Source organism: Corylus avellana, chromosome 9, assembly GCF_965113065.1.
Source record: "Corylus avellana chromosome 9, dhCorAvel1.hap1.2, whole genome shotgun sequence".
Lineage (NCBI taxonomy): Eukaryota > Viridiplantae > Streptophyta > Magnoliopsida > Fagales > Betulaceae > Corylus > Corylus avellana.
Genome location: NC_142498.1, coordinates 15,292,259 through 15,320,208, shown reverse-complemented (window position 1 = coordinate 15,320,208; position 27,950 = coordinate 15,292,259). Strand labels below are relative to the sequence as shown.

The 27,950-nt window shown below is 35.9% G+C and overlaps 1 protein-coding gene, 1 long non-coding RNA gene and 1 pseudogene across 3 annotated transcripts; 1 reads left to right on the top strand and 2 right to left on the bottom strand.

Moving 5' to 3' along the window:
• Positions 1-2,362: 2,362 nt before the first annotated feature.
• On the bottom strand, positions 2,363-4,719 carry LOC132190396 (uncharacterized). The gene is made up of 2 exons (XR_015909135.1): positions 4,580-4,719; positions 2,363-3,418 (listed from the first exon to the last, which is right to left on the bottom strand). It is a non-coding gene; the product is annotated as an uncharacterized LOC132190396 (long non-coding RNA).
• Positions 4,720-6,014: 1,295 nt separating this feature from the next.
• Positions 6,015-22,796, top strand: LOC132189748 (uncharacterized). 2 transcript variants are annotated; one of them, XM_059604529.2, is made up of 8 exons: positions 6,015-6,289; positions 7,791-7,883; positions 8,033-8,100; positions 14,277-14,349; positions 15,009-15,133; positions 15,251-15,358; positions 17,302-17,401; positions 22,515-22,796. In XM_059604529.2, exons 2-8 carry the CDS (start codon positions 7,800-7,802, stop codon positions 22,689-22,691), a joined length of 735 nt encoding a protein of 244 aa, XP_059460512.1. In that variant the 5' UTR covers positions 6,015-6,289; positions 7,791-7,799; the 3' UTR covers positions 22,692-22,796. The 2 variants fall into 2 exon arrangements, with proteins under 2 accessions (XP_059460512.1, XP_088366618.1); XM_088510492.1 differs by lacking the exon at positions 6,015-6,289 and having other exon boundaries at positions 7,782-7,883; positions 15,266-15,358.
• LOC148583852 (uncharacterized) lies at positions 20,493-22,164 on the bottom strand (annotated as a pseudogene).
• Positions 22,797-27,950: the final 5,154 nt, after the last annotated feature.

Below are 27,950 nucleotides of genomic sequence, written 5' to 3'. Positions count from 1 at the left end.
TGAATTCCTGGATCTGCTGTTTGCAATTATTTGCAAAATGACCTACAAATCAATACTGAGTCAATTCAAGTCAAACCTATCAAAGACAAGGTTGATCAAAGTAAAATTCTTTATCATTCCTTGTATGTCCTACAAATCATCAATCAATCGGATTGGAAGTTCATGTTTGTTCCAATACATTTATAGTAGATTCTGTAGATCAAAGCTAAAGGTTGAACTCCGATACGAAGTTTTGATGTTCAATGTTAAAGCTTTTAACATGTGTGGATCACTAAAATGAGTGAATCGTTTTTGTCGTAAACATAACAAGACTGAGGCTTTAAAACCCTTTCTTATGAAGGGTTTTACTGCAATTTGAACTAAGTACTTGATATGGATGTAGTTACGACCATCTCTCATGTGTTTCCTAATTGCCTCTAGACTAAATTACTGGCATGTTTCATGCTCTTTGTTAAGGGCATAAACGTTTTCACTTTTAAATGTTGACGTTGGCCATTTTTTTCCTATAATTTCTTTATTAGGAATTTTGGGTATGTTCCAATCATTGAAAGCAATGTTTGAATCATCCGACTGATATTCAATTTATTCTTCATTAACTATGTGTGTGTAACACCCCCTTCCTAAGGAGATATTACGCATTTCTCATGAGGTTATAAGAATTCCATAAACAAATAATCCATAATACCAGAGTCTCATAAAAATAATTATAACGCATCTAATAAAACTTAAACTTTATTCCTTTCCTCTTCTAGAATTATCTTTTGGCTCTAGTTTCCTTGGCCTCTAGCATTCATCAATGTCTTCATCTAGGTTGTTTTTAGAAAAATTATGAAGAAAGCAAGTGTGAGTCGAATACCAGTAAGTAGATACATCATACCGTAAGTAAAATTGGAAAATATTATTTAGTTCCAAAAATACATCATCAATATCTACTAAACAACACCAGAGAACATGTTTTCATCAAACTATAATAGCATAACATCATTCATGAATCGTTAATTGTTAGTTCAATATCATTGTGGCCAACACACATTTACGCCCTGTGTGCATGGGTTGGCGATCACTAGGATCCCGGTTCCAATTATGTGGCCACATGTGGAACCACGTCAAGGATATGAACATCACTCGATAAACTATGGTGCACTCGAGTGAGCCATTCTTGGCGGATCATACATGATGGTTGCCTCCGCTCCTTTAGCTTTGGTACCATCGCTCTGTCATCATAAGGCCATTAAATATCTTTAAACATTCATACATTCATATATTCATTTCCATTCATTCTTTCATTCTTCCATTCATTCCTTCATTCTTTCCTTTCCTTTTCATTCTGTTCTTTCCTTTTCTTGTTTTTTCTTTTTCATTATAACATTTTTATAACATAGCGGAAGCATTTACATAAAAAGTCATTTCCATACCAAAATCATATCATTTTGGATAAGTTGAAAGGGCCTATCAAGAAAGGCTAACATTGTAACAATTATAAGAAAATATAACATTTACATTTGCAAGAAATCATAATTATGATCATATCCACTTACCTCTAGACTGCAGCTATGAGCAGTCTTTTAATAGCAAATTAATCATCTTGACAAATATTCTACCATTCTGTTTTAACCATTATATAATTAATAACAACTTAACATAAACTTCAACTAAATTTAACGAATTCATCATAAACTTCAACTCCCTCTCTTTCTTGATCACATCTCACTCTCAAACTCCATCTCTGACTCTTTCTCTGTCTCCATCTATCAAATATCAAGTTCAAACCTACTCTACAACTCTCTATCTCTTTTTCAATGTTTCTCTTTCTCTCTCCCTCAATCTCTGAAATTCAAATGAAAGATGGAACGAGTGGAGAGTTTTATAATAAAAAAGAATCTCATAAGTCATGTGAAAGTAACTCTATATATAGGACTATTAGTAATTTGTCCACTATCTATCTATCTATCTATCTATCTAATAAACGTGCATAGACCACTAACTTAATAAAAGACTAATCTAATCAATGACCATTCCTACAACCAACTTATTGATCATAATTCCATACAATTATTACACTCACTAACTTAATATAATATTAATCTAATCTACACAATCTAAACCTTATATAAGCAAAACCTAGATGCTCTTTATTATTAAAGTAGATTAACATGTGCTGGACACAAAAACAAAGCTAGCTGTCGGCAGATGCTTCCAAACAACTGTCTATAATGCGCTTAGGAGTATGCTTTAGGGTTCAAAATCAAGGACGTTTTCTGCATCATCATCGAAGAATAAACGACACTGGTTCATTTATGTATGACGTCCTTTGGCTTTCTAGAGGACGTCAAATTTAATGTCCTTTATTTTTTCAACGAAGTTATTTATAAAAGTAATGCTTCAAACGACATAAAAAGACTAGCCAAATAATGTCGTTTACAAAGTAAGTGACAGTAAAGTTCAAAAAATTTAAAGTCGTTCAGAATAAAAGGACAGTAACAGTAAATTTCAAACCACGTCACCCTCTGCTCTCCTAGAAATCGAACCAGCTTACCATTCTTGATGAACTTTTCAATATGCAACCCTCGGTATAGTGACTTGCTACTTTATGAAATTCACAGTATATATCTTTATCTTTGAACTTCTTTCTTTCTTGGCAGCTTCTATCCTCTTCTTTTCCTCTTCTCCCAATGTCTCCTCGAACTGGCCATAGCCTTCAAAATCTCCTCATCCTTCTCCCGATGTCTCCTTGAACTGGCCATAGCCTTCAAAATCTCCTCAATCTCCTCCTCGTTGATGAACTCTTCCACTATGTCCATGAGACCCTGAAGGGTACTCGGTTGTTTCCAGCCTAACTTTGTCATCAGGGGACCCTCGGGTGAAATGCCACTGTAGAGGGCAGCAAAGACAGTATCATTGGTTGGAATTTCCACTGCCATCTTCTCCAGGTTGAACCTGGCTATGAACTCCTTAAGAGTTTCATCATGGCGTTGCTTTATGGCCAACAAGTATACCCAGGGCCTCTTTCGTGTCCGCCAAGGCAAAAACTCTGTCAAGAACATTCTGCCTAAAGCCTCAAAATTGTCGATGGAATTTAGGGGCAGCTTATTGAACCAATCCCCGGGCATACCCAGAAAGAGTAAGAGGGAAGGCACGACATGCCACTTCACCGGGAGTCCCGTAAAAATCCATATGGTCTCGAAAATCCCTCCAGTGATAGGCAGGATCTCCAATTCCAGCAAAACTTGAGATCTGAGGGACTTCGAAATTCTCGGGTACCTGGACGTCTCTTACCCGTCTGGTGAAAGGCGAACCGGTACCCAATAAAATTTTGTCTACCCTCTCCCTCCATGCCATCTCTTCAGCCATGTACGACATTGTACGTGCAACTTCTCTCCAAATCACCTACAATTATTCTCAACTTCTCCCACGATGGCTGCAAAACAATAAAAATAAGCAAATGAGCTCGCTGGGTGTGCTGACGGGTCTTACTCCGATGCCTAAGTCAGTATATCTGAGGAATGGTGTATGCATAATACACAAGATTTTAGTCTGAATTTGGTATCTGGTGTATGGCCTATTTATAGGCACAGAGGTTGATAGGGGTGGATATTTTTGAATTTTTAACCAAAATTATCCGTTTGTATTTCAATAACAATTAATTTTGAATTTCTTGGTCAAAAATATAATTCGGTTAATTTCGGTCAGTTAATTAACATTGGCTTTTTAATTGGGCCAATGCTAATTTTAAATGAGCCAATTTTGTTTTTTTGTGTGACTAAAATCACATATTGTTGAACATGTTTTTTTTTTTTTTTTTTTTTTTTTTTATATTGAACCAAAACAAATTTTAAATGGGCCCAAACTTACATTAACACAATAACAATCCACCATACATATGCTGTATTAGTAAATTGAGTATGTATATGTCATCATCATCAACACACCATGTAAGTATAGAAAAGAACAGAAATTGCTTTGAAGTGCTCCTTTTACATAAAAACCAAACAAAGCTCAAGTTCTCTGCAACTTATTTTGTGACCATGTGCTTTTTTGCTGTCAACATTATGAAGGCAAGATAATGCTGAACAAAATGGTTTTCAGCCCTCATAATCCAACCTTCTTCTCCCCACCCCCAAAAACTTTAATGGCAATCTCCTGGTAGTCTGTAACTAGTCTTTTATACTTTAGGTTAATTTGTTTTAATACATTTGATGGCTCCAAAATTGAAGATTATCTCAACAAGAAAGATCAGGTTAACTAAAAGTAAAGAAGAATTTGTTTCTCACCAATTTGGTGTCAATCTGTGAACTCTGTCCAAGTTGGTTAAGAGTTATGGTCACTATTTCTCCAAAAACATTGGTTGTTTCTTGAATTAACTGCCAAAATTGCCGAAAACTCCATCCCCATTAAAAAGACGTCACGTTTTCAAAGAATATAAACTAAGTATCAACACACCATTCTCATTCCTAGGTATTCCTAATAATATAAACTAACTCGAAAATTAAAGCAAAATCAAAGAATCAAAAGTTTGAAACCCTCAATTAGTTCAAAAAATCAAAATCAAAGAAAATGAAGTAACTCGAAAAATCTATACCTGAAAAGAGGAAGCCACCGGACACGACGAGAGACGAGAGAGAGACAAGACGGGCTTGCCGTTTGCAGCGAGAAAGCGAGAGAGAGATAGTAGAGAGACGGCGACGCAGCGGGAGACGAGAGACAGAGGCAGGTGTGAGAGAGAGAGAGAGTTAGGGCCGAAAGAGACGTATAAATAAGCCTAAAACGAGTAGTTTTGATTTCAAATAATTGAAAAAAATTGTTCCAATTAATATTTTTTTTAAGGTCAAAACGATGTCGATTTGTTTTGCAAATTTGATTCAGTTAGTTCAGTTAACCCAAAAAAAATATATATATATATATCTATACCGATTAATTGAGCTGACGTCGGTATAAAAATTATATACCGATTATCACTCGACATAAGCCAGTTGGCAATTAATTTTGGCTCGATTGTAGTTGGTGTACGGTAATCGGTAGACTGTTAATTTGTAAACCCTTAATTGAGTTAGACCTAAATTAAGTCTCCTACTTCAAATTAACTTAAAGTGCATGAGGTTTAATTGGATGTGAATTATGTTTCTTACCCCAATTCGATTGGAGTAGGTATTTAATCCGAATTCTTTGGGATAGTAATTAACACGAGAGTCCTTCCAAGAAATGCTAGAATTTAATAAAAATTTCATATTTTGTCTATAAAAGACTATATGGCAATATGCCACATCATTTTTTTAGGGAAAAAGACAAAACAAAAAGAAAATGATATGTTATCTTGCCACACTAACTTTTATGAGCAAAATATAGAGTTTTAATTATATTCTAACATATCTTCGAGTCTCTCCAGCATCCCTTCATGCTGACATGGTGTGGCACAGTCAGCCACACTATATTAGGCTTTTTTGTTTTTTTTTTTAAGAAATGTTATAATTTAGTAAAAATTCTATAGTTTGATCATAAAAGTTCAAGTGGCAAGATGCCACATCATATTTTTAGTAGAGAGAAAAAGACAAGAGGAATGATACAGCCTCAGCTTTAGGCCAACTTTTTTCCTATTTTTTTAATTTAAAAAAATAACAAAATTAAAAAATTTTATGAAACAATAATTTTTATTTTGGTCCTTCTTTTAATTGGTATTTTAAAAAAAAATAAAAATACAATTTTTATTTTTTTATTTTGTTATTTTTAAAATTAAAAAATAAGGAAAAAGTTTCTGAAGCAAAATAAGTTTTTGTTTTTTTAAAAATACATTATTGCTTTAGAAACTTTTTTTTTATTTTTTAAATTAAAAAATAAGGTAAAAGTTGGCAAAATAGTTATGGCTTTAACATTTTTGAAAAGACAAAACAAAAAAAATATAATGTAGCATTTTGTCAAATAAATTTTTATGAGCAAAATATGGTGTTTTTATTAGATTTTTTTTTTTTAAAGAGAGAAAATTAAAAAGTTCAGATTTCCAGCATTTCAAAATTCCTAATCCCTCAAATCCCTTCCCCCATCTCCATCTTCTCCCTCCTTACCGGCCGCCACCTACCGGCAATCAGAAGCGCCGCCGCCGAGACACCCAGCTGCAACCAGAAGCACGGAAAACGACCTCGTCCCCCTCCCACCGTCGTCGAGTCATCCCGGAGCAACCCACGAGCTCCTCCCTCTCCCACCGTGGTCCTCTCTCCCTCTCCTCCCTTCAGCACACGCCCGCTTCCGACCGACGACCCGAGGAACCATCACCAACGAGCCCGACCACCAAAAAGGGGTACGCTTTTTTTTTTTTTCCTCTGATAGAAGATTTTTGTTTTTCGACTTTCTGTTTGGCTATTGTTTCCCCTGTAGGGCTTTTGGATTTGTGGTTGTTGTTTTTTTGTTTGTGTTGCTGATGTGGTTGATGGTTTGCTTGTATTTTTTGCTTTTGGGTTTCTGTTTTTTTTCTACAGATGGTGGTTTGGGTTTCTTGGTTTTGTTTAGTTTGGAGTACATATTTTTTGCTGGGAGATGGTATAGGAGACAATCTGATTTTCTGTTTGGTTTATTTTCCGTTTTGAATTTTAGAATTTTTTTGTTCTTTGTTGTTATTTTACATGTTCTTGCCTGTGTAGCTGATGTATTTGATGATTTTCTCATATTGTTAGTTTTTTATTGTAATAGATGTGGTGGTCTATGGTTGTTTTGTATTGGGGATTGAATATGTACCGTGGCATAAAGCTAGTCTTGATTGCAACATGTGTTCCGTTGAAGCCATTTAATCTTTTCACACATTGCTCCTTGAATGCATAAAGATGAAATCGAACAGAATCCAGAACAGGATTCTGAGATTTAATAAGCATCCCAGACAAGAATTAGACAAGTAAAATAAGCAACTTCAACTAAAGTGTGAAAAAATGGCCAAAGCCAGATTCAACCCACAAAAACATCTGAGATTCAGACCCAGCCAGTTTTAGAACAATCAAACTCATATTCGAATCCAAAAATAACTAAAAAAACCAGATCTGTGTGACAATACCAGAGGAGAAGAAATCAAAACGAAAAAAGAAAAAAAGAAAAAAACAGAGATAATCTTACCTCTTTTGATGTCTCGACTTGTCGGCGGTGGTGATGGGTCGTCGGATCTGTATGGTGGGAAGAGATGATGGGTTGTCGTGGCGGTACGGTGGATGTCGATGGAGATTGGTCGTCGGAGCTAGAGATAGTGGGGTACCTTGTGGCCGGAGATGGAGGAACTTGGTGGCCGTGGTAGCTAGTTGTTGATGGTGCTTGTGGGTAGCTGGTTGGCAGCGGTTGGTTGGGGGAGGGAGGCGATTGAGATGGAGGGAGGAGGAAAAAATTTGGGGGGAAATTTTTTTTGGGAGAATGAATATTCTCTTTTGTGTTAAACAGAAATCTGAAATTTTTAATTTTTTTTTTTAAAAAAAGGCCTGACGTGGGCCACGCCACGTCAGCATGGAGGGACTCCAGTGCACCGTGTAGAATTACTCTGCTTCTAGTGACAAGATCATAGACAAAAGCGACTGCATTGCTAGCTAGTTTTTGGTTTGGTTCTTGTCTGACTTTTGAAGTGGATATATATTATTACGTTTTTTCAATGCTCCTGGATTTGCAATGTGAATCAGTAAATTTGGGTAGAATATTTGAAGGCTCGCAAAATCTAGAGATATGGTTACTGCAATGCTAAGCTAGTATCCAACTTGGGTATGTATGATTGTTGAAAATTCGGATTTATTTATTTACTTATTTATGTTTATGTTTGTTCAATGCTTTAGTATTCAGTGATGAGAATCAGTAAAACGGAAGTGAACTTGAGGAGGTTGCTTGCAGCTGCACCTCAGCAGCAAAAGCAGGCAAAACTTGTGCATGTATGTCTAAAGATCTCTGAGATGAAGTTTTAATCTGGTTATATTTCTTTTTCTTTGGGCTGTAAAGTTTCTGAGATCTTCTTTGGACCTTGGAGTTCTAATTATGGTGAATACTATTTATGGATGATATGAATCATGTGACTTTGCAGTATGTTGCTACATTACGAGAACAATTAGAACAACTGGCTGAAGAGAGGACTCCTGAAGGCTTACCAAGGTCAGTAAGCTCATTTTTGTCCCCTTTTTCTTTCTTTGCTTCTACTCTTAGTTCCTTGTAATATTGATGTACTGGTATATGTACTCACTTTATCAAAACTAACTCTAGAGTTTTGATAAAGTTGATCAAAATGTCTGTCTTTTTGAAATGGTATGTTTGAAGGGAAATGTGATGTTAAACTATATGTGTAATTTGGAGAATTTGTTTTGATATATCAGCAGCCAGCCTATTTTTCTCCTTAATTAGGGGTCTCTCTTGTATATTTCCTGTGAATTTAGGTTGCGTCCTTTTGCGCCTTTAATGAGATTGAATTACTTATCAAAAAACATATCAATAGCCAGATTTTGGGTGTTTTGAGTTGTTGACTAGAGAGGCCTAACTAGGTGAATGATGTGATCTCATCAACTTGCACATCTCTCTCAAAGTAAATGGTCATTGAGCTGTCAACTTGATGGAGTTGAAACATCTTTCTTTAGGGTGTATTTGAAGTTGGGATTGCAACCTCTTTGCAATATTGTGGCCGTTATGGATATTTAGAAGATTAATTCTTCTGTAACTTCGCGTCATGTACCTCTCTCTCTCTCTCTCTCTCTCTCTCTCTCTCTTATAGAGTAAATGGCCATTCAGCTGTGTAAAGCCTGGTAAATTATGACTTGCTATGGACTTTTTTAATCAGTATTTATGTGTACTTTTGGAAATTTTTTTGACCCATGTAAAAGTTGGTTGTTGAGGTTGGTGATGCCAGCCATGGATAAGTGGTCTTGGTCCTTGGAGACATGCAGCAGTGTTTGAACTGAATGAAATGTGGTCTGCGTTGGTGCCTGAAGCCTTGTCTGAAAAATAAAAAGCTTAAATAGGAGTTTCCTTTTTCCATGGTGAATTGGGTTGCAAATATTGAGGTAGGCTTTAATCGTTAGAATTTTGGTGGTTGGTTTTGGTGGTTGGTTGGTCAATCAGATGGAGTGTTTTCCAGGTAGAAGCATTGGAAGGAGAGGTCACAAAAATGAAGACCTTGCATGTAACACCCCTTTCCCATAGGAAGACGATATTACACATCACTTTTTGAGTTAGAAACATAAGGATATAAGAATTCCATAAACTGAAAATCAAATGAAAGCAAACCAAATGTCTCATAACAATTTAAATTTAAACCATCGTAAAACTGTTATTACAATCCACCCCATTAAAACTTAACCTCTAAACCCTTAGTCTCAACATAAAAATCACGCTGGAACAAAAAACAAACTATTGTGCTGCATGCACTTATTCAAATCCTCTTCTAGGTGAAGGCTTCCGACTTTAGTTTTCATGGCATATCGAACCATCCATGACATCACATAAGTTGTTTTAAAGTATAAAAAGAAAGGTTGAGTCGAATACTCGATCAGTAAATACAACATACATTAAATGAAATTGGAAACCACCTTTATTTCAAGAACATGAAAAAGTATAAGTCATCATTCACATGTCATAAACCTTATTTTTCCTTTAATCTTTTGAGTGGCCGACACACAATTACGCGGTGTAACACCCCAATCTTACATTGAGAAGATGATTAGCCCATATTGAAATGACATGTAGATTATAAAGATACTTATGGATATTAAATCACAAGTCCCACATTGGTTCCTTACTAAGGGTTCTTTTGGGATTGCGGTTTCAATAAGTGTAATTTTAAAAATTGTGTTTTTGAAATCGCTACTTTTTAAAATCGTAAAGGCGTTTGGTATGTTAAAAAGTATTTTTTTTTATCAAATATTTGTTATGCGAAATCGTGATTTTGGTTTAAATTCGTGGTTTTGCAAATAAGCACCCCTAGCCTGCTTATAAAAATCACAGTTTTTAGTTTTTTTTTTTTTTTCCCCCTATTTTAAATTAAGTACTTAAAAATTTTTTTTTTGATAAGTAATAAAAAGTTTTATTGAAAAGCGTAAAGGCGCCCGGAGTACACTGGGAGTATACAACAGGATCACTTAACTAGAAATAGAAAATCGAGCAAGAAAATCATTATAACTAATCGACACCGGAAAGACATGCGCAATGGTCTAAAGATACAAAGTATGAAAGCAAGAAGCGAAGATGTCTTCCAAAGTCCCCTCCAAATCCTCAAAGCATCTATTGTTTCTTTCCCTCCATAAACACCACAAGAAACAAGTAAGCACCTTCTTCCAAACCGCTGCACTCCCCCTCGTCCCCGAAGACCACCAATCGGCAGATTATTGCAATTCCAAATGCCAAATGTCTTACATTTTGCGATATCTTTTAAAAACACAGATTATTCTTGCGAAATCGCAATCCCAAAACGTGCTCTAAGTGAAATTGGACTTTAGAGCATTCATAGCAGACTCCCTATATGTGGTTCTTTTCCCTAAGTTTAGGGAAAATGTCAAAAAAATCACAAAAAGCTACTCACAACAGACTCCCTAAATCTCCTTTAGACATTAGGATCGCCACAGTGCAACCCAATGTATTGGGTTGCACTGTAGTGATCCAACAGATTACTATAATCCTAAAAAAGCGCCACTCTCTCTCTCCTCTCTCCTCTCATGTCTCACGTCTCTCTCTCTCTCTCTCTCTCTCTCTCGCACCTCACCAAACGAATAGCAAAAATGCTCAATTGCACCCCTCTCTCTCTCTCTCGCACCTGACTTGAGGGCTTCTTAAGAATTTTGCAGCTAGGGCTTTCGTCGTGTGGTGGTAGCACTCTGACTCGGCACTGCTGGCACTCGATGGGATTCAATGGTATTCAATGGCATTGAAATTTGCTGAAATGATGGTTCGTGGGACTGGGGACATCCAACCACTACTGGCATTCAAAAATAATTTGGTTTCAGTGAGTTATGCAACAAGGTTCCGGTGAACTTGTTCTTTTGGAGGCCAAGGTCTGTGAGACCCAAAAAAACTAAAAAGGAAAGAAGCTTCATCAGATGGAGAAATAGGTGAGGAAAGGGAGAGTGAAGAAGTCAGGGAGCGATATGTCGAGAGAGAAAGAAGACGGAGATGAGAGAGATGGAAAGAAAAGAAAAATGTTTTTAGAATAAGGAAAAAAAATAAAAGTAAAAATATTATTTTAATGATATAGGGAAATGTTAAGGGAATCTATTGTGGCGTGTTTTTGAATAGGGAAGCAAAAAGTAGTTTTGTTTCCTAAATGTAGGGAAAATCAATGAAAAGCTACTAGGAATGCTCTTATAAGTGATTTTAGAGAGCTCAAAATTGACTAGTTCTTTTGGAGTGATAGCGTAGATGTGGATAGGTTTTTCCTCGGGTCGTTACAAATAACACCATGTGGTACTTGAACACTGCATGACATGGCCTTAACGAGGATGTCAGGGATTTAGGAGGGGGGATTGTAACACCGTAGTCCTATATTGGTAAGATGCATAGCCCACATAGAGTGGGTGAATTGTAAAAGCTTTTATAAGCGATTTTAGGGAGTTTCAATTGCAACTTGACTAGTCATTTTGGAGTGACAAGAAATGTGGCTAATACTTTTCCTGGGTCGTTACACCTTGTGTGTAAGGGTTGGCGATCACAAGGATCTCAACTCCGCTCCCATGGCCACAAGTGGAGCCATGCCTTGGATATGGACATCACTCGATAAACAATGGTGCACTCGAGTAAGCCATTCCCGGCACACCATACAAGATGGCTATCCCTACTCAGTAGCTTGGGTACCATTGCACATCACTTTATATGGCCAAGAAAACAATTTAAAACATTTCATGCATTCATACAATTGTTTTCCTTTTTCTTTCCTCTTTCTTTTTATTTACCTTTCTTCAAGCATGATAACATATTCATTGCATAGTGGAAGCATGCTCATTAAGTCATTTACATTTAAACCCCTTTCCAAACATATAGTTTTGGATGCATAAAAGGGGCTACCAAATAAAGGCTAACATTATATCATATACCTTGAAAACAATTTTAAGAAAAATATTGCATTGACATTTTGAAGAAAGCGAAGTACGATCATATCTACTTACCTTGTTCCTTAGCTTCAGGAATTCAACATACTTCACTTAGCAACCTAAGCAAACAGTTACGAACGATTATTGTCTGTTAACGGTTTCGTACTTCGTTTATTCTTTTCCATTGTTTGATCTTCCTAAACATTGCTTCTACACTAAGCGGCAGAACATTGCTTCCACACTAAGCGGCAGATCTGATTTCTCCTCTTTAAGACACTTATGTTTGTATTTCAAGTTTGATTACTTTCTTAAATGATTATCCTATGCATGTGTGTGGATATTATTATCCATGGATCATGCAAAGTGAGCTTATTCTCATTCTCTTTAGTGTGTAAGTCCTAACAGCCCTTACATCTAGGCCTTATAGGGTTTTAAGTCACCTTAAGATCCCCTAGACAGGTCTTGTCTTTGGCCAACAAGATAGGCTTTAAGGCCTCAAGGTTCAACTAATGTATTTATGTGTGTATGCTATAATTCCAGCAACGTGTCAGCAAAGATTACTCCGCTGTAAACCCTACATGTGTCTAATGGTTGCATGGTTTGGACCATTAGAAGGGCAAGTCAAAGAGGGTTTATTCTACTGTCACTTTGTTGCAAAGCATCTTTTTGGAAAAAGGCCCGATAACCACCTTTTTTGGTGATTGCAGTGCTGTAGAATTTTCTACAGCAACCCAATCTTGTTTTTTGGCCTTTACTCCGCAATGCAACACACTCAACTAGTCATGCAATATGTTGTGATAATGTCAAACAATCAGGCAATGATGCTCTATAAACCATATCAATGTCATTTAAGAGAAGAAATCATATCTGAAGCGTTTTCCTTGGTCCTGGTAGCATGCATAGGAAACTCAAACATTAAACTTTATTTCCATTATTCATGCTTTAGTAAGTTTCTGTTATGGTTCTTATAATAACCAACTAAATATCAATTACAAGGCTTGTTAGAAATCACACCTAAGCAAAATCTGGCCGTGAAGTAGGAGAAATCCAAAAGATTGATTTTAACATAGGAATTAGGAAAAACACAAAGGGGAAGTTTTTCTCAGATTTATTGAGAAATAATTCTCAAAAACTTGAAAGAATCATTGAAAACAGATCATGTGGGAAGGGTAGGGATAATTCGGCTTTGAGGGTTCCCCAATTCGGTGTAATCCAGCATGCTTGGGTGCGCTGCTTCTGTTGCTCAATCCGGAGAGCTAGTTGATATGCCTCTTCAATGCTAATCTAAACCAATAGAGTATAAACTCATATTAAGAAAATGAATTAAACAATGTAGACATTAGTTCATAATCTGAGTTTATACTCTGTTCTTGCAATAAAAGTTAGAGAATAGATTTTCCATTTAGTGTGAAATGATGATAATGATGTTAAATATGCTAATATTGTGTATAAGATATCATTATACTTTTAATATCCTGTATATTATGAACTAATATAATATTGATATTGAAGGATTTTGGTTGGGACTTGTCCAATGGCATAAAATGTTGACATTTTGCAGACCATCCAATGAGTAAATTTATTCTGTATCAGGTCAGTTTTGGACTATGAAGTCTTCTGCCAGTGATGCAGTGACATGTACTTGAACACCTAATATGTCAGGGGTCAAGAGCAAGATTGCTGAGAGTGAGAGGTCTTAGAATATAAGAATCCTAAGCTTTTAAGGAGATATGAACTAGCTTTGAACTTCTTGTTTAAGGTGTTTCATTAAGGATTTTGAAGTTAGCAAGAAATTTGAGTATTTTTTTGTGTCATTGTTTTTCCTGCAGTAAAATAAGGAATAAATATTACTTGAAAGATCAAATATGCATATATATTTTTTATTTGTTTATATTTTAAATGAAGTTAATGCTGCTGGTTGCTCTTTAGACTTCCAATGATACATTCTTTGACTTATTAGCTTTAAAAAGATGCTTAATGCAATCATTTCTTTAATAAAAAATGCTCCTTCATAAGATTTTAACACTTCTATCTTGTGTTGACTTGTCTTCCTTTTCATAATGGTTGATTCTTCATTGTTAATTGTCCTAGATCCAAACAAAACACTTGTTTGATAAGCATTGTTTTGGACTGACTTTGAATTGGTAGTTATCTTCACTTTGATTATTTGGATGTGCTGGTTCAGGCGTTCTACTGTTGATTTTATAGAGCTTAGGGTTCTTTTATTTGTAATGTGAATATCTCTTGAACATGTTTGTACAGGGTTTCAAAGGCTATGTTGAATGATTATTCGGAGAAGATTGAATCAATCGCTTCCAAATTAGCTGCTCCACTGGTGCGTGCATATTATTTAGCAAGCTACGAGTTGGTTTCCATAGGTACCTAAGATTATGGAAGTCTCCAGAGGTTATTGTTTAATTACTAATTTTTTTTGTAGGTCTCATTTATTTGTTGTGAGTTTAGATGAAACTTTTCTTGTGACTTGAATTAATTTTGCTAACAACAGATTGGATTTGTAAATCTGAGATTTCTATGACAAATAATGAGGCAAATTGTTGTTATTTTTTATTTTTCCTTCGAACATTATAATTAGATTCATATATGTTAATACCGGGCTTAAGTTTTCAATTCAAATGAACCTAGTGGGCCCTGGACCAAGTATTTTCTTGTATTTGCTGCTATCCATTTCTTTTAACTGGTGTGAAATCATGGCTGATCGGTATTATTTGATTAAGTTTGCATCTAGGTGGTTGGTCAATCTGTCTCTCTATCTTTGTTTCTTTATCCTTCTTGAGGTAGTCTTGTATATCTCTTCCAAAATGTTGTTTGCTTGACCAGACTTGGATAAAGAATCAAACATATATATAATATATAGAGGAAATTATACTTTACACCCCCTTATACTTTGACCAGACTTGCTTCTTTGTTCCTAAGACAAATATACATGTTACACATGGAGGATTCTTATACTGTAACCACTTAAACTTTTTACAGATTACTAAGCATGATACACCAGTATCTGAGGAGCCCTTTGCAAAGACTGCCATAAATGAAAGCCCTTCTAAAACAGGAGCAGAAAATCATGTTCTCCCTACTCCTGGACTAAGAAAAAGATTTGCGTATGTGAATCTGTTATAGTTGGAATTAATATGATTTGGTTAGCTATTCACGGCTAGCTCCTTGGCTCTTTTCTGTGTCATGGTTTGTTAACTTTAGACGTATGGTTCATTGACCAGGCCTGCATCAAACAGTCAGGATAGAAGAATTCCTGACAGTACTGAACCTGCTTCATCGACACCTATCAAACTCGATGCTGAAGCACAAGCACACATTGAAAAGCACAGGTACATTTGTAAATTTTTCTTGTTATGCAATTATGTAGATGTTAAAGGTCATTACATGGTTCTGGTTTTGCCTGAGGAGTGTCAAAAAATGCAATGTTTTTATATTATTGTTCGACTCTCTCACAAAGTGAATGCTGAGTTTACCTAGGCGCTTGGGCAAGCATGGCACCATTTTATGGATTCAGTCAAGGAGACTTTAGTGAGATGCTTGCCTTTTGCGCCTAGTGAGCGACTTTACCAAGGTTGCAGCCACTAGAAGTGTACCTCATTAAACTAACGACTCTTGTCTCTGATTAACTATAACTACCCTCAATCTATAAAATAGGATTTTCTCATTAAAGTATATTTGAATTTCCCAAAAAGAAAAACTATATGCATATAGTGCTTGGAAAATGAAGACTTTAGACCTAGGTCAAAATATAAGCTCTAAGAAAGACGCTCTTGTACTGTACCTACATCTGGCCTTTTAGACAAAGTCCTCTCAAGTCAATTTTTTCTTTAATTTAATTTAATTTATTTTTTTTTAAGAGGTTAATCTGGTTACATTATTTTATTCATTTTGTTCAAGATGTGCTTATGCTCTGTTCTAAACTTTATTATTTGCAATAAAGAAGGCCAGAGAGTGAAAATATTTAGTTTTTGTTGATGATTATGATGATAAGTTCGTGAATATTATTTATTGTATATATTAATATATATCTAATCCTATTTGAGGCACCTTTGGCCTTCGCTACCTTGCTTCAAGTATGCTCTTTTTTGTTTTTGTTTAAAAGAGATTCTTTCTGCACAACATAAACTATGGACATTATTGGGTGATTTGTTGTGGTTTGAAAATTGTTGTCAACTGAAAATCCTTATGCTAGTGGTTTTAGTGCTCACTTCCCTTGAGATTTTTGTAATGCTAGGGAACTGTGTGCCAAACTGGATAACTTTTACAACTGCAAGGACTGGTATTGACCTTCAACCTATTTGAGGGTTGAACCTAAGTGGCAATGAGCTTCAATTCAATTTTGAGTGAAATTTTACTTCAAATATTGATAATAAAATTAAAAGTGCCCTTTCCAGTTCTATCTTAGTGCAAAGTTACCTGCTGTGAACCTGGAGGTGTAAATATCGCCCTTGTACTCTGTCCTTTTGCTATCCTAGGAACTCTGTTCACTGGCTGAGCCATCCATCAAGAAGCAAGTGTTTCTCGGGGAAATTAACTCATCCTGTTTGGGAAATTAACTCTCCTCTCTGGAGAACGACCCTTGATAGCCACCGCATGGCTTACTTAGTTAAAATATATTCTTTAAATTTTAATTTTCTGCTTTGCTGTGTATATGGAAGAAAAGTAATGTTCAATGGATGTCTGAATTGAATTTGAAAAACCGGAGAAATGCTCAGATTTGAATGTGAATCAAAAAAAAATTTTTATAGAGATTTTTCATAAAAATATCTATCTTTTGGAGAATTAAATGTGGTAGATCTGGGTATTATTATCGCTTAACGCTTGTGCTAAGGAAAGCGAAAATGGTAAATAAATAATCCATTAAGTTCGTTCTATTTTGGATAATGTAGTAGTGTGGAAAATGTAAAGCTGTGTTTTTTTTTTGGTTAAAAGGGTTGCTTATCTGGTTGTATTTCCTTTGGTTTTCTTTATTACAGTTAAAGGAAGAATTTATCCCTAATTTGGTTGCAGAACTGAGCTATCTGCTATTAGTCTTAACTACTTTATTCGGTTATCATTGCATTCGGCTTTAGGATGTTCCTTGGTCATTAGGTTGTTGGTTCTTTTTGCATGTTGATTGTGTAAAATAACTAGTAAAGGTATTTACTACTATTGCTTGATGAAATTTGAGAAATGCTTTGGAGTAGAGCTGAAAAATATTTGATGTCAGTAATATCTATTATTCCACATATTTTTCTGTTTTATATCTTTTTTAATTTCTCTCCTGCCACAGAAACCTTCAAGAGGACTTGACTGATGACATGGTTGGGTTGGCACAGCAACTTAAGGAGCATAGTCTGATGATAAGCCAGTCCCTGCAAAACACTGAAAAGGTAAGAATCCATATTTTATGTCAAAGTCTTGCATCACGTTGAATATTTATAGTTGAACTACATGAGATGCATAGTTTTATAAATAATATACTTGTTTAAGGAGAATTTTGGAAGAATTGATCTTGCATGTTCTGTAGGAGGGGGTGGGCTGGTAATTCATTGTTCACGTGTGGACAACGTGGGCAATGTTACTAATATCCCCAGAAACTAAATTGCAAGTTGATGTGAAGCCCGACAATTGTTCACTTTTTAAAGTAATCTTATGCATTGTTAGCATGTCTAGATTTTTGGGAGATATGACGTGCTATGCCTCAGTTGAGAAGGGAACTCATATTTATGTCAATAAGGCATACTTCTTTCATCTCAATTGAGAGTCCCTTATTCCATTTAATGGTGTCTCAAAATTTATGACCCATTTAAAAGTCAAAAGCTTTTTAGTTTCTTAAATTACCCTTTAGAAGGAAGAATTTGAAATATTAGACAACTTTATAAAAAAAAATTTAACTTTCGAAGGTCAGTTTTGGTAGTTCATCACTTTTTCTCTAAACAAACATGCTTTAAATGTGTGTTACTGCAAAAAGTTGGATTTCACAAGTGGGACTCTCAGTTTGGAACAGAGAGAGTTAAGATGGCGTCCATAGTCATTTTCGTTGTTTGCTTATAACAATATTGAGTGGAGAAGGGTTAATCTTTGGTAATAGGAATTTATTAGAGAAGGTGAATAAATTGTAGCTCTAGCTTTCTGGGTACATAGACATAACTTTTGGATTCATTGTGATAAAAGTTTTTTCACTAAGATGTCGTGACATCTTTCTTCAGTTGGCTCAAATTGTTGTTGCCTCTAACAATACCTGTAAATTATCGGTAAAAGAATAGATAACAAGTAGGTGGTGGTTCCTTGATGTCTTAATGGCTTTCCACACTACCACTCCCTTCAACATTATTCACTTTTTATATCACATCATTTACTTTTTATTACTATTCAAATAAAAAAATCACTACAAAACAAAATTTTTTCACTTTTTAATACTACTTTTTTACTTTTCTATACCAATCATTATTATTTTTTTATTATTTAAAATGAATGAACAGTGTCTTGTTGTCCATGTTGTTTAACAAACAAGGCCTTTGTCATGCAATTCTATGTGAAAATTAGAGACTGAAAAAAGTTCACTCTGGTCTGTGACCCTTCTGCAGTGTAGAGTACTCAATTGCTTCATGATTACAAAGTAATCTTCTTGTCAGGATGTGTGGGACATATGTAACACCTCAATTCCACATTGGGAAGATGAATAGCCCACAGAGCACTCATGAGTGCTAAGTCCTACATTGATTCCTTAATAGGTGAGATTGGGCTTTGTAAGTGATTTTAGAGAGCTCCATTTGCAATTTGACTAGTTCTTTTGGAGTGATACGTAGATATGGCTAACTCTTTCTTTGGGTTGTTACAAAATGGTATCAAAGCAACCTAACTAGTAACATCATGCCATGAGACATGGCATGATGAATGTTAGGGATTTAAAGGAAAGGACGAAGATTGTAACACCCCAATTCTACATTGGGAAATGAATAGCCCACAGAGATTTGTACATTAGTTCCTTACTAGGTGAGATTGACCTTTACAAATGATTTTAGGGAGCTCTAATTGCTACTTGACTAGTCATTTTGGAGTAATAACACAGATGTTGCTAACGTTTTCCTTGGGTCATTACAAGCTTGATATTCTGTTTCCGTACCAGACTTGGCGACAACTTGTTTCATACTTTTCCACGTTACTAAATTACTACCCTAGAGTATGTAATATCCAATGGTAAGCCTTCTATTTGAGGGTGAACCAGCCAATCTGCATTTGTATATCCTTTAACATGCAAGCCGTTGTTAGCTTTATATGATAATCCACTTTCTTGGAGATCCTTTTAAATGCTAGGCGTCTTTCGATAAAGGCTAACCACACTTGTAGCGCCCTGGCTTTAAATACAAGCCGTAAATAGAATTATCTGAATTCCCACGTGACATTACTACATAAATGAAATACTTGCAGCTGATATATAAAGTATGAAATATTTATTTTCTTTTAGAAACCACAAACTCACCTCAAATCACAATGTACCCGAGCATTTAATTAAATTCATACTTTATAAACATAATGTTATTACAACTCTACCACTAAAGTCATTGTGTACATCAAAAGTTGCCACAGATGTACATTGAAAGTTGATGACCATAGTACACATTGACATTATGGATAGAGAGATCTAATCACCACACATATCAACACTAACAACCAGAGTAGCGAGACATATCGACTTTAACCCCCATAGGGATGACAGTGCGCGTCATGAACTTCATGATTCGTCAACCGAGAGCGTCAAACACTCCGTAGAGAGATATTCACGAGGACGAATGACCAGATAATTATTAGGGGCTCAGTAAAGAAAAATCAGTAGAAGAGAAATTCTGAGAATAGGGAAAGAACTAAGGATTAAGAAAGTGTTTAGTAAGCTTTTGATACTATGTTACGTTGAAAATAGAAAATTGGAGAAAAGAAATAGCGGGAGTTCAAAGTTCTCTGCTCACTGAGATTTCTCTTTATTATAAATTGTAGAAAAAAATAAAGAAAACAATTCACAAGATGAATCAATCTAACGACTACCTAAAGATAAAGATCACTTTCACAATAAGATAAGCTTATCTAAAATAATCTACATTAACACTTCCTTTTTCTTCCATTTTAAGTAATTTAGCATTTTTGTTTTCTTGCCCAAGAAAAGCATTTGAGCATTTTCTTGTGATTACTATGTTATGACCACACTGTTTGGAGGTCATATTGATTGAGAGCACTGATTCTAATGCACGAATGGTTTGATCCTACTTGGAATTAATTCAGTTACTATCTTGTACATGTCTGAAGCACACTTTACCAGTGACTTCAGCAACCAGAGGTTTGGATAGCAGTTATTCCTTCAGGAATCAAACCACACAACAAGTACCCTTCTCATCATGATTTTTTTTTTTTGATAAGTAATGTCATATCATTAATAAAGCGCAGAGGGGCGCAACCCTAGTACACAAGAAGTATACAAGAGAACCCCTAATAAGAAAAAGAAATACATAAATTTTGAAAATCTGCATAAGTGAAAAAAGGCAAGCTATGATGAGCCGTGATCTACATATATATTGTGTTAAGCAGAAGCTTCTTCAATTCGAACGTCGAGGTCTCTACGTCTTCAAAATGCCGAGCATTCCTTTCATTCCAAATACACCACATTAGACACAACGGAACCATCCTCCAAAGTTCCTTGGCTGGACCACCTCCATGCACAACGCCCCAGCTAATCAATAAATCCAGCATCCGTCTCGGCATAACCCACTCTACCCCAAACAGAGAAAGAACGCTACTTCATAATTCTCGTGCGACTTCACAATGAAGTAAAGGATGGTCAATGGACTCCCCATTCTTCTTACACATACAGCACCATTCAACTACCACAATATTCCTTTTACTCAAATTATCATGTGTCAAAATTTTCCCTAAGGCTGCTGTCTACACAAAAAAAGCCACCATCGACGGAGCCTTTACACGCCATATACTCTTCCATGGAAATAAATGTCCAGCCTTAACGCTTTATAGAACAACTTTACTTCAAATTGACCCTCTTGGAAAGACTCCAAATCAACCTGTCCTCCTCCACATGTCGAACCTAGGAAGAATACAACCTCTCGAAAAAGGATAGAATCATTTCCATCTCTCAATCCTGGACTAAACACGTAAAGATGGCGTTCCACATTATAACTCCATCTTGAATGTGCATGTTATCCACCACCCACGCTTCTTTATGCCGAGCAATACTCAATAAAGCCGGATAGCATAGCTTCAATGTGCTGTCCCCACACCAAGTGTCATGTCAAAAACTTTGGACCAGACCCACTCCCCACCTCAAAGTGAACAAAATTGGAAAACTTATCCCATCCCCTTCTAATATGTTTCCACACGCCCACTCCAAAAGTTCCCAATACCTCTTTTGAACTCCAACCACCCCTTGTACTCTCATATATAGCTGCAATCACCAATCTCCGTAAAGCCTCTCTCTCTATAGCATACAACTACAACCATTTTCCCAAGAGAACTCAATTGTCAAGTTTTGAACTCCTAACCCACCTAACTCTATCGGAGTACAAATCCTCTTCCAATTCACTAAGTGTAGTTTTACCTCATCCCCAATGCCACCCCATAATTACATCACATTTCTGATGAAAGGTTTATAGCATGATGATATGGTGATCCTTGTAGAAGTTGGTTGACGCTAAAGTTCTACTTTCAATATTGGTCTAGTAAAAGTATAAGACATTTCTCCATTACTATGATAAGAAAGAATACCTTTTCTCTTCATAGTTATGTTATATTACTCAGAAGAAATGATGGTGTAATGTAGAATACTGTCCAGGAAATCAATTTATTACACACTAGTAATTAAACTCTCATATAGTGATTTGCAGTGCATACTATTGTTGAAACTTTTAATTTGTTTACATAAAGTATCACTTTTATGACCACAACTGTTCTGCTCTGTATTTATGCCCCTCGGTTAACTTCTTGCCCCCATAACTTCACACCTATTTCACTTCATCAATTCTGCCATATCGCCATCACTATGCATAAGCTAACAATATGGCTGCATTAGATCATGCATCATGGCAACCAAAACCATCAATTCCACCATTTCCAAAACAACTATGTCAAGCTTATGAATGGTACTCTCCATTAATATTGGATATTATTGCCTTGGCCTCGGTAGAACTTCAACCATTGCCTCCACTCACTTACAGTCACTACAGTAATTGCCACCACTGCACAACACTACTAAAACAATAGCTATATAGACCATCCTAAACACCTTTGTTTCCACTAATGAAACTCAAATATAACATCCTGCCGGCATAAAAATAGGATGGAAGGTGAGGTCGTGGAAAATTACTTTCTTAGCCTAGTAATTTTATCAGTAATGATTGGATTCTTAATATTGTTAAATAGCTTTTACTTTTGTCTTTTTCATGCCTTGTGTTTAACTGGTAAGCAAGTAGTCTCACATAACTCAATTATGGTTGAGTGCAGATACTTGATTCTACTGAGAAGGCTGTTGAGCAAAGCTTGGCAAGCACAGGGCACGCCAATGTACGGGCCATGAAGATATACTCGGAGAGTTCTAGGACTACTTGCTTCCAATGGCTAGTGATCTTTATAATGACATGTATTTTCATCATGGTCGTGCTTCTAATTCGCGTCACCTGAAGTTTCTTGAGTCGGTTATGCTCATCTTTCTTCCTGAGGTTTGCTCTACCATCTTTGAGATGATTTTCAAGTCAAGACCACTGTCTGCGTAAGATTATCCACATATGTACGCCAAAATAGAGCGCTGTTCAGTGTAAGCAGCTAATTTTATGTTTTCCTTTCGCACACCCAAGGAAAAAAACAGATCATTTTTACATTTACCTGTAGATAGACATTTTTATCGTTTTTTGTTTTGGTGAATAGTGATATTATTAACACCCCCCCCCCCCCCCCCCCCCCCCCTAAAAAAAAAAAAAAACAGAAATATATAACTCAACTCAACTCATTGCTTTCACATGTATTAGTGTAATCACAGTTGACGTTTAAGCAAAATCTATTTTACAAACTGAAATATACTCTGGATGTTCTCTCTCTCTCTCTCCACGATGACTACTTTTGTTTAGCTCGTTTCTTTCCTTGCGCCTTGGATATGACATGTGTTTTGGAAGTGTACTTGTTCTATTTGTACGTTTTTTAATTTTAATTTTATTTTTTGATTGCTATCGAAATATAAAATTGATTTTATATTATTCCACACCCCTCTTTGTTTAATCCATTAGTAATAACTTAGGTTTTTATATGATTTGTTCCTCACCAAAAAATCTATCATTATTGTTTTCTCATTGAAAACTTGCCCAACTTAGTGATTAACTGGTGGTGAATCTTTCATGCTTTAAAGAGGTAGGAGGCAACCAGATAATCACAAAAATTTCACCAACACAATAGACATATCTCATTCATGTTGTCTACCAATCAAATTTCGTATTCAGCAACCATTAGCTCTATTGTCCAAGACTGGGAGAAGATGCAGACAACAATGACCATTTGCTCCTAGTTCTCAAACCGACCTACCCTTGTATGTTCCTACAAAGATTTTATGTTGAACAATTAGATTGGCACCTACTCTCACTATTGGAATTGAGGTAATTTCCACGAAGCCATCTAAGAGCGTGTGAGAGTGGGAGTGAAAGAATGGGAACAAGATCCTCTCCAGTCTAAAATAGACTGGAGAATATTTAGTTAATGGTCAGGATCTCTTTAAAGAGATCATGAAGCCATAAATAGAACATATGTCCCATTAATTAAAAAAATAATAAAATATTATATATTTTTAAAAAAATTATAAAAAATTAAGGAGTGGCTCGCCACCTATTGGAGGTGGCCGAACCACCCAAGTTGGGGTTGGGGGTGGCTTCGGCCACCCTAGATTGGCCCTTGGGTGGCTTGGTCCGCCTAGGCCCGAAGCCACCCCATGGCCCTTGGGGGTGGTCTAGCCAAACCCCAAGGGCCAAACCATATATATATATATATATATATAGTTTGGGTTTAGGGGGTGGCCAGATCACCCCCAAGTGCCATGGGGTGGTCTGGCCACCTCTGGCCGGCCATTGGGGTGGCTCTCAAGCCACCCCTAGCTAAAATGGGGTGGTCCGGCCACCTCCTATGACCAAGATGGGGTGGCTAGCCACCTTTTATTTTTTTATTAATTTATTTATTATTTTTTTTAATCTGAAATATTATTTTTTTTGTAGTGGAGCAGGTGTTCTACTTGTGACTGTAGAATTTCTAAGAAGAAATTCTAGCCATGAATTAGATATTCTCCAATCCATTATGGACAGGAGAGGATCCTATTCCGAAAGAATGGGAGTGTGTAGCATTATTCTATCATAAGTGTGTGTGTGTGTGTGTTTTCTGGCTTTTCCTTAATTTTTCTTCTATCATTGTACTCCAAGAGCTTCTATATAATATATCGTCCCTCGTAATTTGCCCTTATCTCTCAATTTACAAGAATTACATCAATAAACAATACACTTGAAATGAGACCTCTCACTGCAATCTCGAAATCCTGAAATCCTGTGAATACTTTTAACCTTCTATCTATATTGTTTTACAAGTGAAAAACATGTAAATCCACGACTTAGTAGTGAGTAAATCGCCAACGAAACTTGGCTCATGCAATGAGCATAATTTGCATTGGTAATAAAGTCAAATGTATAATTGTGTGTAGCAAAATATTCTGAGAAGTTGTTGGCAGAGACAAAATTATGGATAAAAACATGCATTCATGGACAAGTTGTATTTAAGAGAAATATCACGATAACCTTTGTCAACTAAGAACAATATATTTAGCAAACAATTTAAGGTATTGTATTTGAAAAATCGCACAACAGTTAAAGGCAGAAAAGCACGCTAATGAAGTGCTCACTAAATAATCATGCTTAGCAAATAAATTGTTTAGGTGTTCTTATGGGTGATTACTTATCTAGCACGCAAATTCCAATTATGAATTCTACTAGAGATCTAGCTCCTTAATCTACATTTTTACTTTATCATTAGTCAAGTTCCTGAGTAGCAAAACCCTAGTTATCTCTTAAAACCCTAAATCTTATGTTCTAACCTCTACCAATCGACACAAAGAAATTGTTATAACAGTACCATTCTATTAGGGGGTGTTTGTTAAACAACACCCCCCACCACGGCACTGTTCATTTGTAGAAAATAAAAAAATAATGATTAATATGGGAAAATGAAAAAGTGGTATTGAAAAGTGAAAAATTTTGTTTTGTAGTGATTTTTTTATTTAAATAGTAATAAAAAGTAAATGATGTGATATAAAAGGTGAATGATTTGATATAAAAGTAAGAATTTTTTTTTTTGAAAAAAAACTGAAGTGAATAGTGTGGTAGAATGTGGGGGAATGGGGTGGGGTTTAACAAACACGGCCTTAGTGATTGTCCAGAAACCATTTTTTAGGTCTCTATGTTAAAGCTCCAAACATTTTACAACTTACTTCTTTCCAATATATGTGTCATAGAGTCTTAAAGTCACATACTTTACAAGCCTTGAGTTTGTGTGGACCATAAAAATCCCAACTTTAACCTCAAAATCCTTAATTAAAGTTGTTAACTTTTTTATCCATTTCCACTCTTTAACAACAAATGACTACAAAATAGTTGAGTGTCCATGATATTCCACTGCCATAATTAGTCCAGAAAACAAGTTATCTTGCTCTAAAATTTTGTGTGGCTCGAAAGTCACAAACTTTCTCAGTGAAAGACCCATTTTCTAGCTTGATCTACACTTCTAACATGCTAAACACCTTATTAACGAAAAGTAAACTTAAGTAGCATGAAACAAAGGCACCTCTCTTCCTCTTCTCTCTCTCTAAAGAATGAGGCTACTAGGGTTTCTAAATGCTTTTATGGTAAAGCTCTCTTGTTTTCCAAGTGTTTGACAATATTATTTTCCATGCAACCAGTTACCATGCGAACGGTTCATGTACCGTTATTACAGTAGATTTAGATAAGATTGTTGATATGGACCATTAGAACGATGGACAGAGGTTTCCCACGATCTGACGTGGCATCGTTCGAATGTTTCATGAGTTGTTTGAACAGTGCACCTCACTACTATTGATAGTTTTAAACGTTTTCTAAGTCTTTACTTATTTTAGGGGTTCTACAGATTGCTTCCCCTTTTAAGTTAATAAGCTTTTTTAATTAATAAATTTCTTTGCTTACAAATATCATTTTCAGGAATTAGTATTTTTCCTTCTTTTTATTTGTGTTATTAGATTTTTTTTTGTTGTAAATTACCACATGTGTGTCCAGAGTATTACATCCCTCCCCTCCCCTAATAATTAGGGCTTCCTAGTAAGTCAACATTTCCCTTTGATTGGGGCTTCAATTCCTAGCTAGTAAGTCTTTGACTTATTTCCTTAGTAAATAAGCTTTGGGAAAGTTACAATGATAATAATTAGTTAATTAATTTCAAGAGCGTTACAGTTGTATATATATTAGAGATTTAAGTTTTTAGAAGTAAACATCTCACTTACTCAAAAAGCATCTGAATTCACACAAGAGGAGAAGTAGGCCGTTGGTTTAATAAATGATAAGCTATGGACCAAATATCTTCCCCAGGTCCCCCCATCTAATAAAGTAGGGCTATGGAGCATAGACCAATTACTTCCCCAGGTCCCCATCTAACTCTATAGGACAAACCAGGATATGTCCAAATTTCACAACCTAAAAAGAAACTTGCATGTTATATCTTGAGTAGAATTAATCAGGTCTGGCCAAAAATTTAAAAAAATTAGGTAGAAAAGTGAATACTTTCACATGAAAGAATCCTTAGAAATTGAAATGAGAGGGGAGAAAATGAGATAAAAGACTTTTTGGATCTTATTCTTGTATGCAAACAAAAAAAGCACAAAAATCTTTCTACCATGTTCCAAGCACAACCTGCGAGAATCTAAAACAACATTAACCAAGAGGAACCAAAGCTATACCCTCAAAACATATATATAATATATATATAATTAACGATAATAATTTCATGAGATAATTTTTACAATTTACACTCGTTATCCTGGCCTCAAAAATATAAAGAACAATACAGAAAACGAATATATATATATATATACTACATGGATATTGCCTCTAACTGGCTCTGATCTTCTTGGAAGGCTTGGTGAGAGACATAAATACCGACGCAAGATCGTGGGGAACTTGGAAAATCCTTTGTGGAGGCGGGCTTAGTTTTCTCCTCGCCGGTCGAGGTTTCTTGGGCGCCGGCGGGCAAACTAAGGGAGACTTCAAGGTGTGAACCGGCGACCTGGGTGTGTGACACTCTACATCATCTTCCAACACTACTTCCTTTGTTTCTTCCGGATCAGATAGCTCCGTAGCATGGCCGGAGCTTCGAGTTATTGAAATCGTTCGTATCGGCGTAACTGGCCGGAACTCTTCTAAAATTTCAAGACCCATTTGCCACCCGAGGAAAAGAAGGCAAGTACTATAGTTAATTCGGAGACAATTTTCCTAGGTGCCCTTTAATGGCGGTGTGTGTAACTAGGTTATTTGTGAGAGAGAGAGAGAGAGGATGAGAGAAGGCGTGCTGAGGCAATTGAGAGGGTGATGATGATGAGGGGTGCTGAAAGAGAGACACATATAAGATAGAGAGAGAAGGGAACGAATTTGAGTGTGAAGGTAGGGGTAATGTGGGGATTCGGATTTCCAGTTATTTGCTGTACGTCTATATCGTTAACAATTTAGACAGTAAATATGATAAAATTTTAATACCGCACACCTGTCCCATCAGCAAAACAGGTGAACAGTATATGTGAAAAAATTTTAATACTGCATGCTTGTCTGATGGGTAAATTAAACAAGTTATCTAAACTTGTTCGAACAGGTAATTCTCGTAAAAATTCTAAAATGT

Coding starts and splice junctions, on each gene's coding strand:
- LOC132189748 (XM_059604529.2), top strand. CDS start 7,800: ATGAGAATCAGTAAAACGGAAGTGAACTTGAGGAGGTTGCTTGCAGCT. Junction 15,359..17,301: donor GCACACATTGAAAAGCACAG/GTACATTTGTAA, acceptor CTCCTGCCACAG/AAACCTTCAAGAGGACTTGA. Junction 17,402..22,514: donor CCCTGCAAAACACTGAAAAG/GTAAGAATCCAT, acceptor GGTTGAGTGCAG/ATACTTGATTCTACTGAGAA.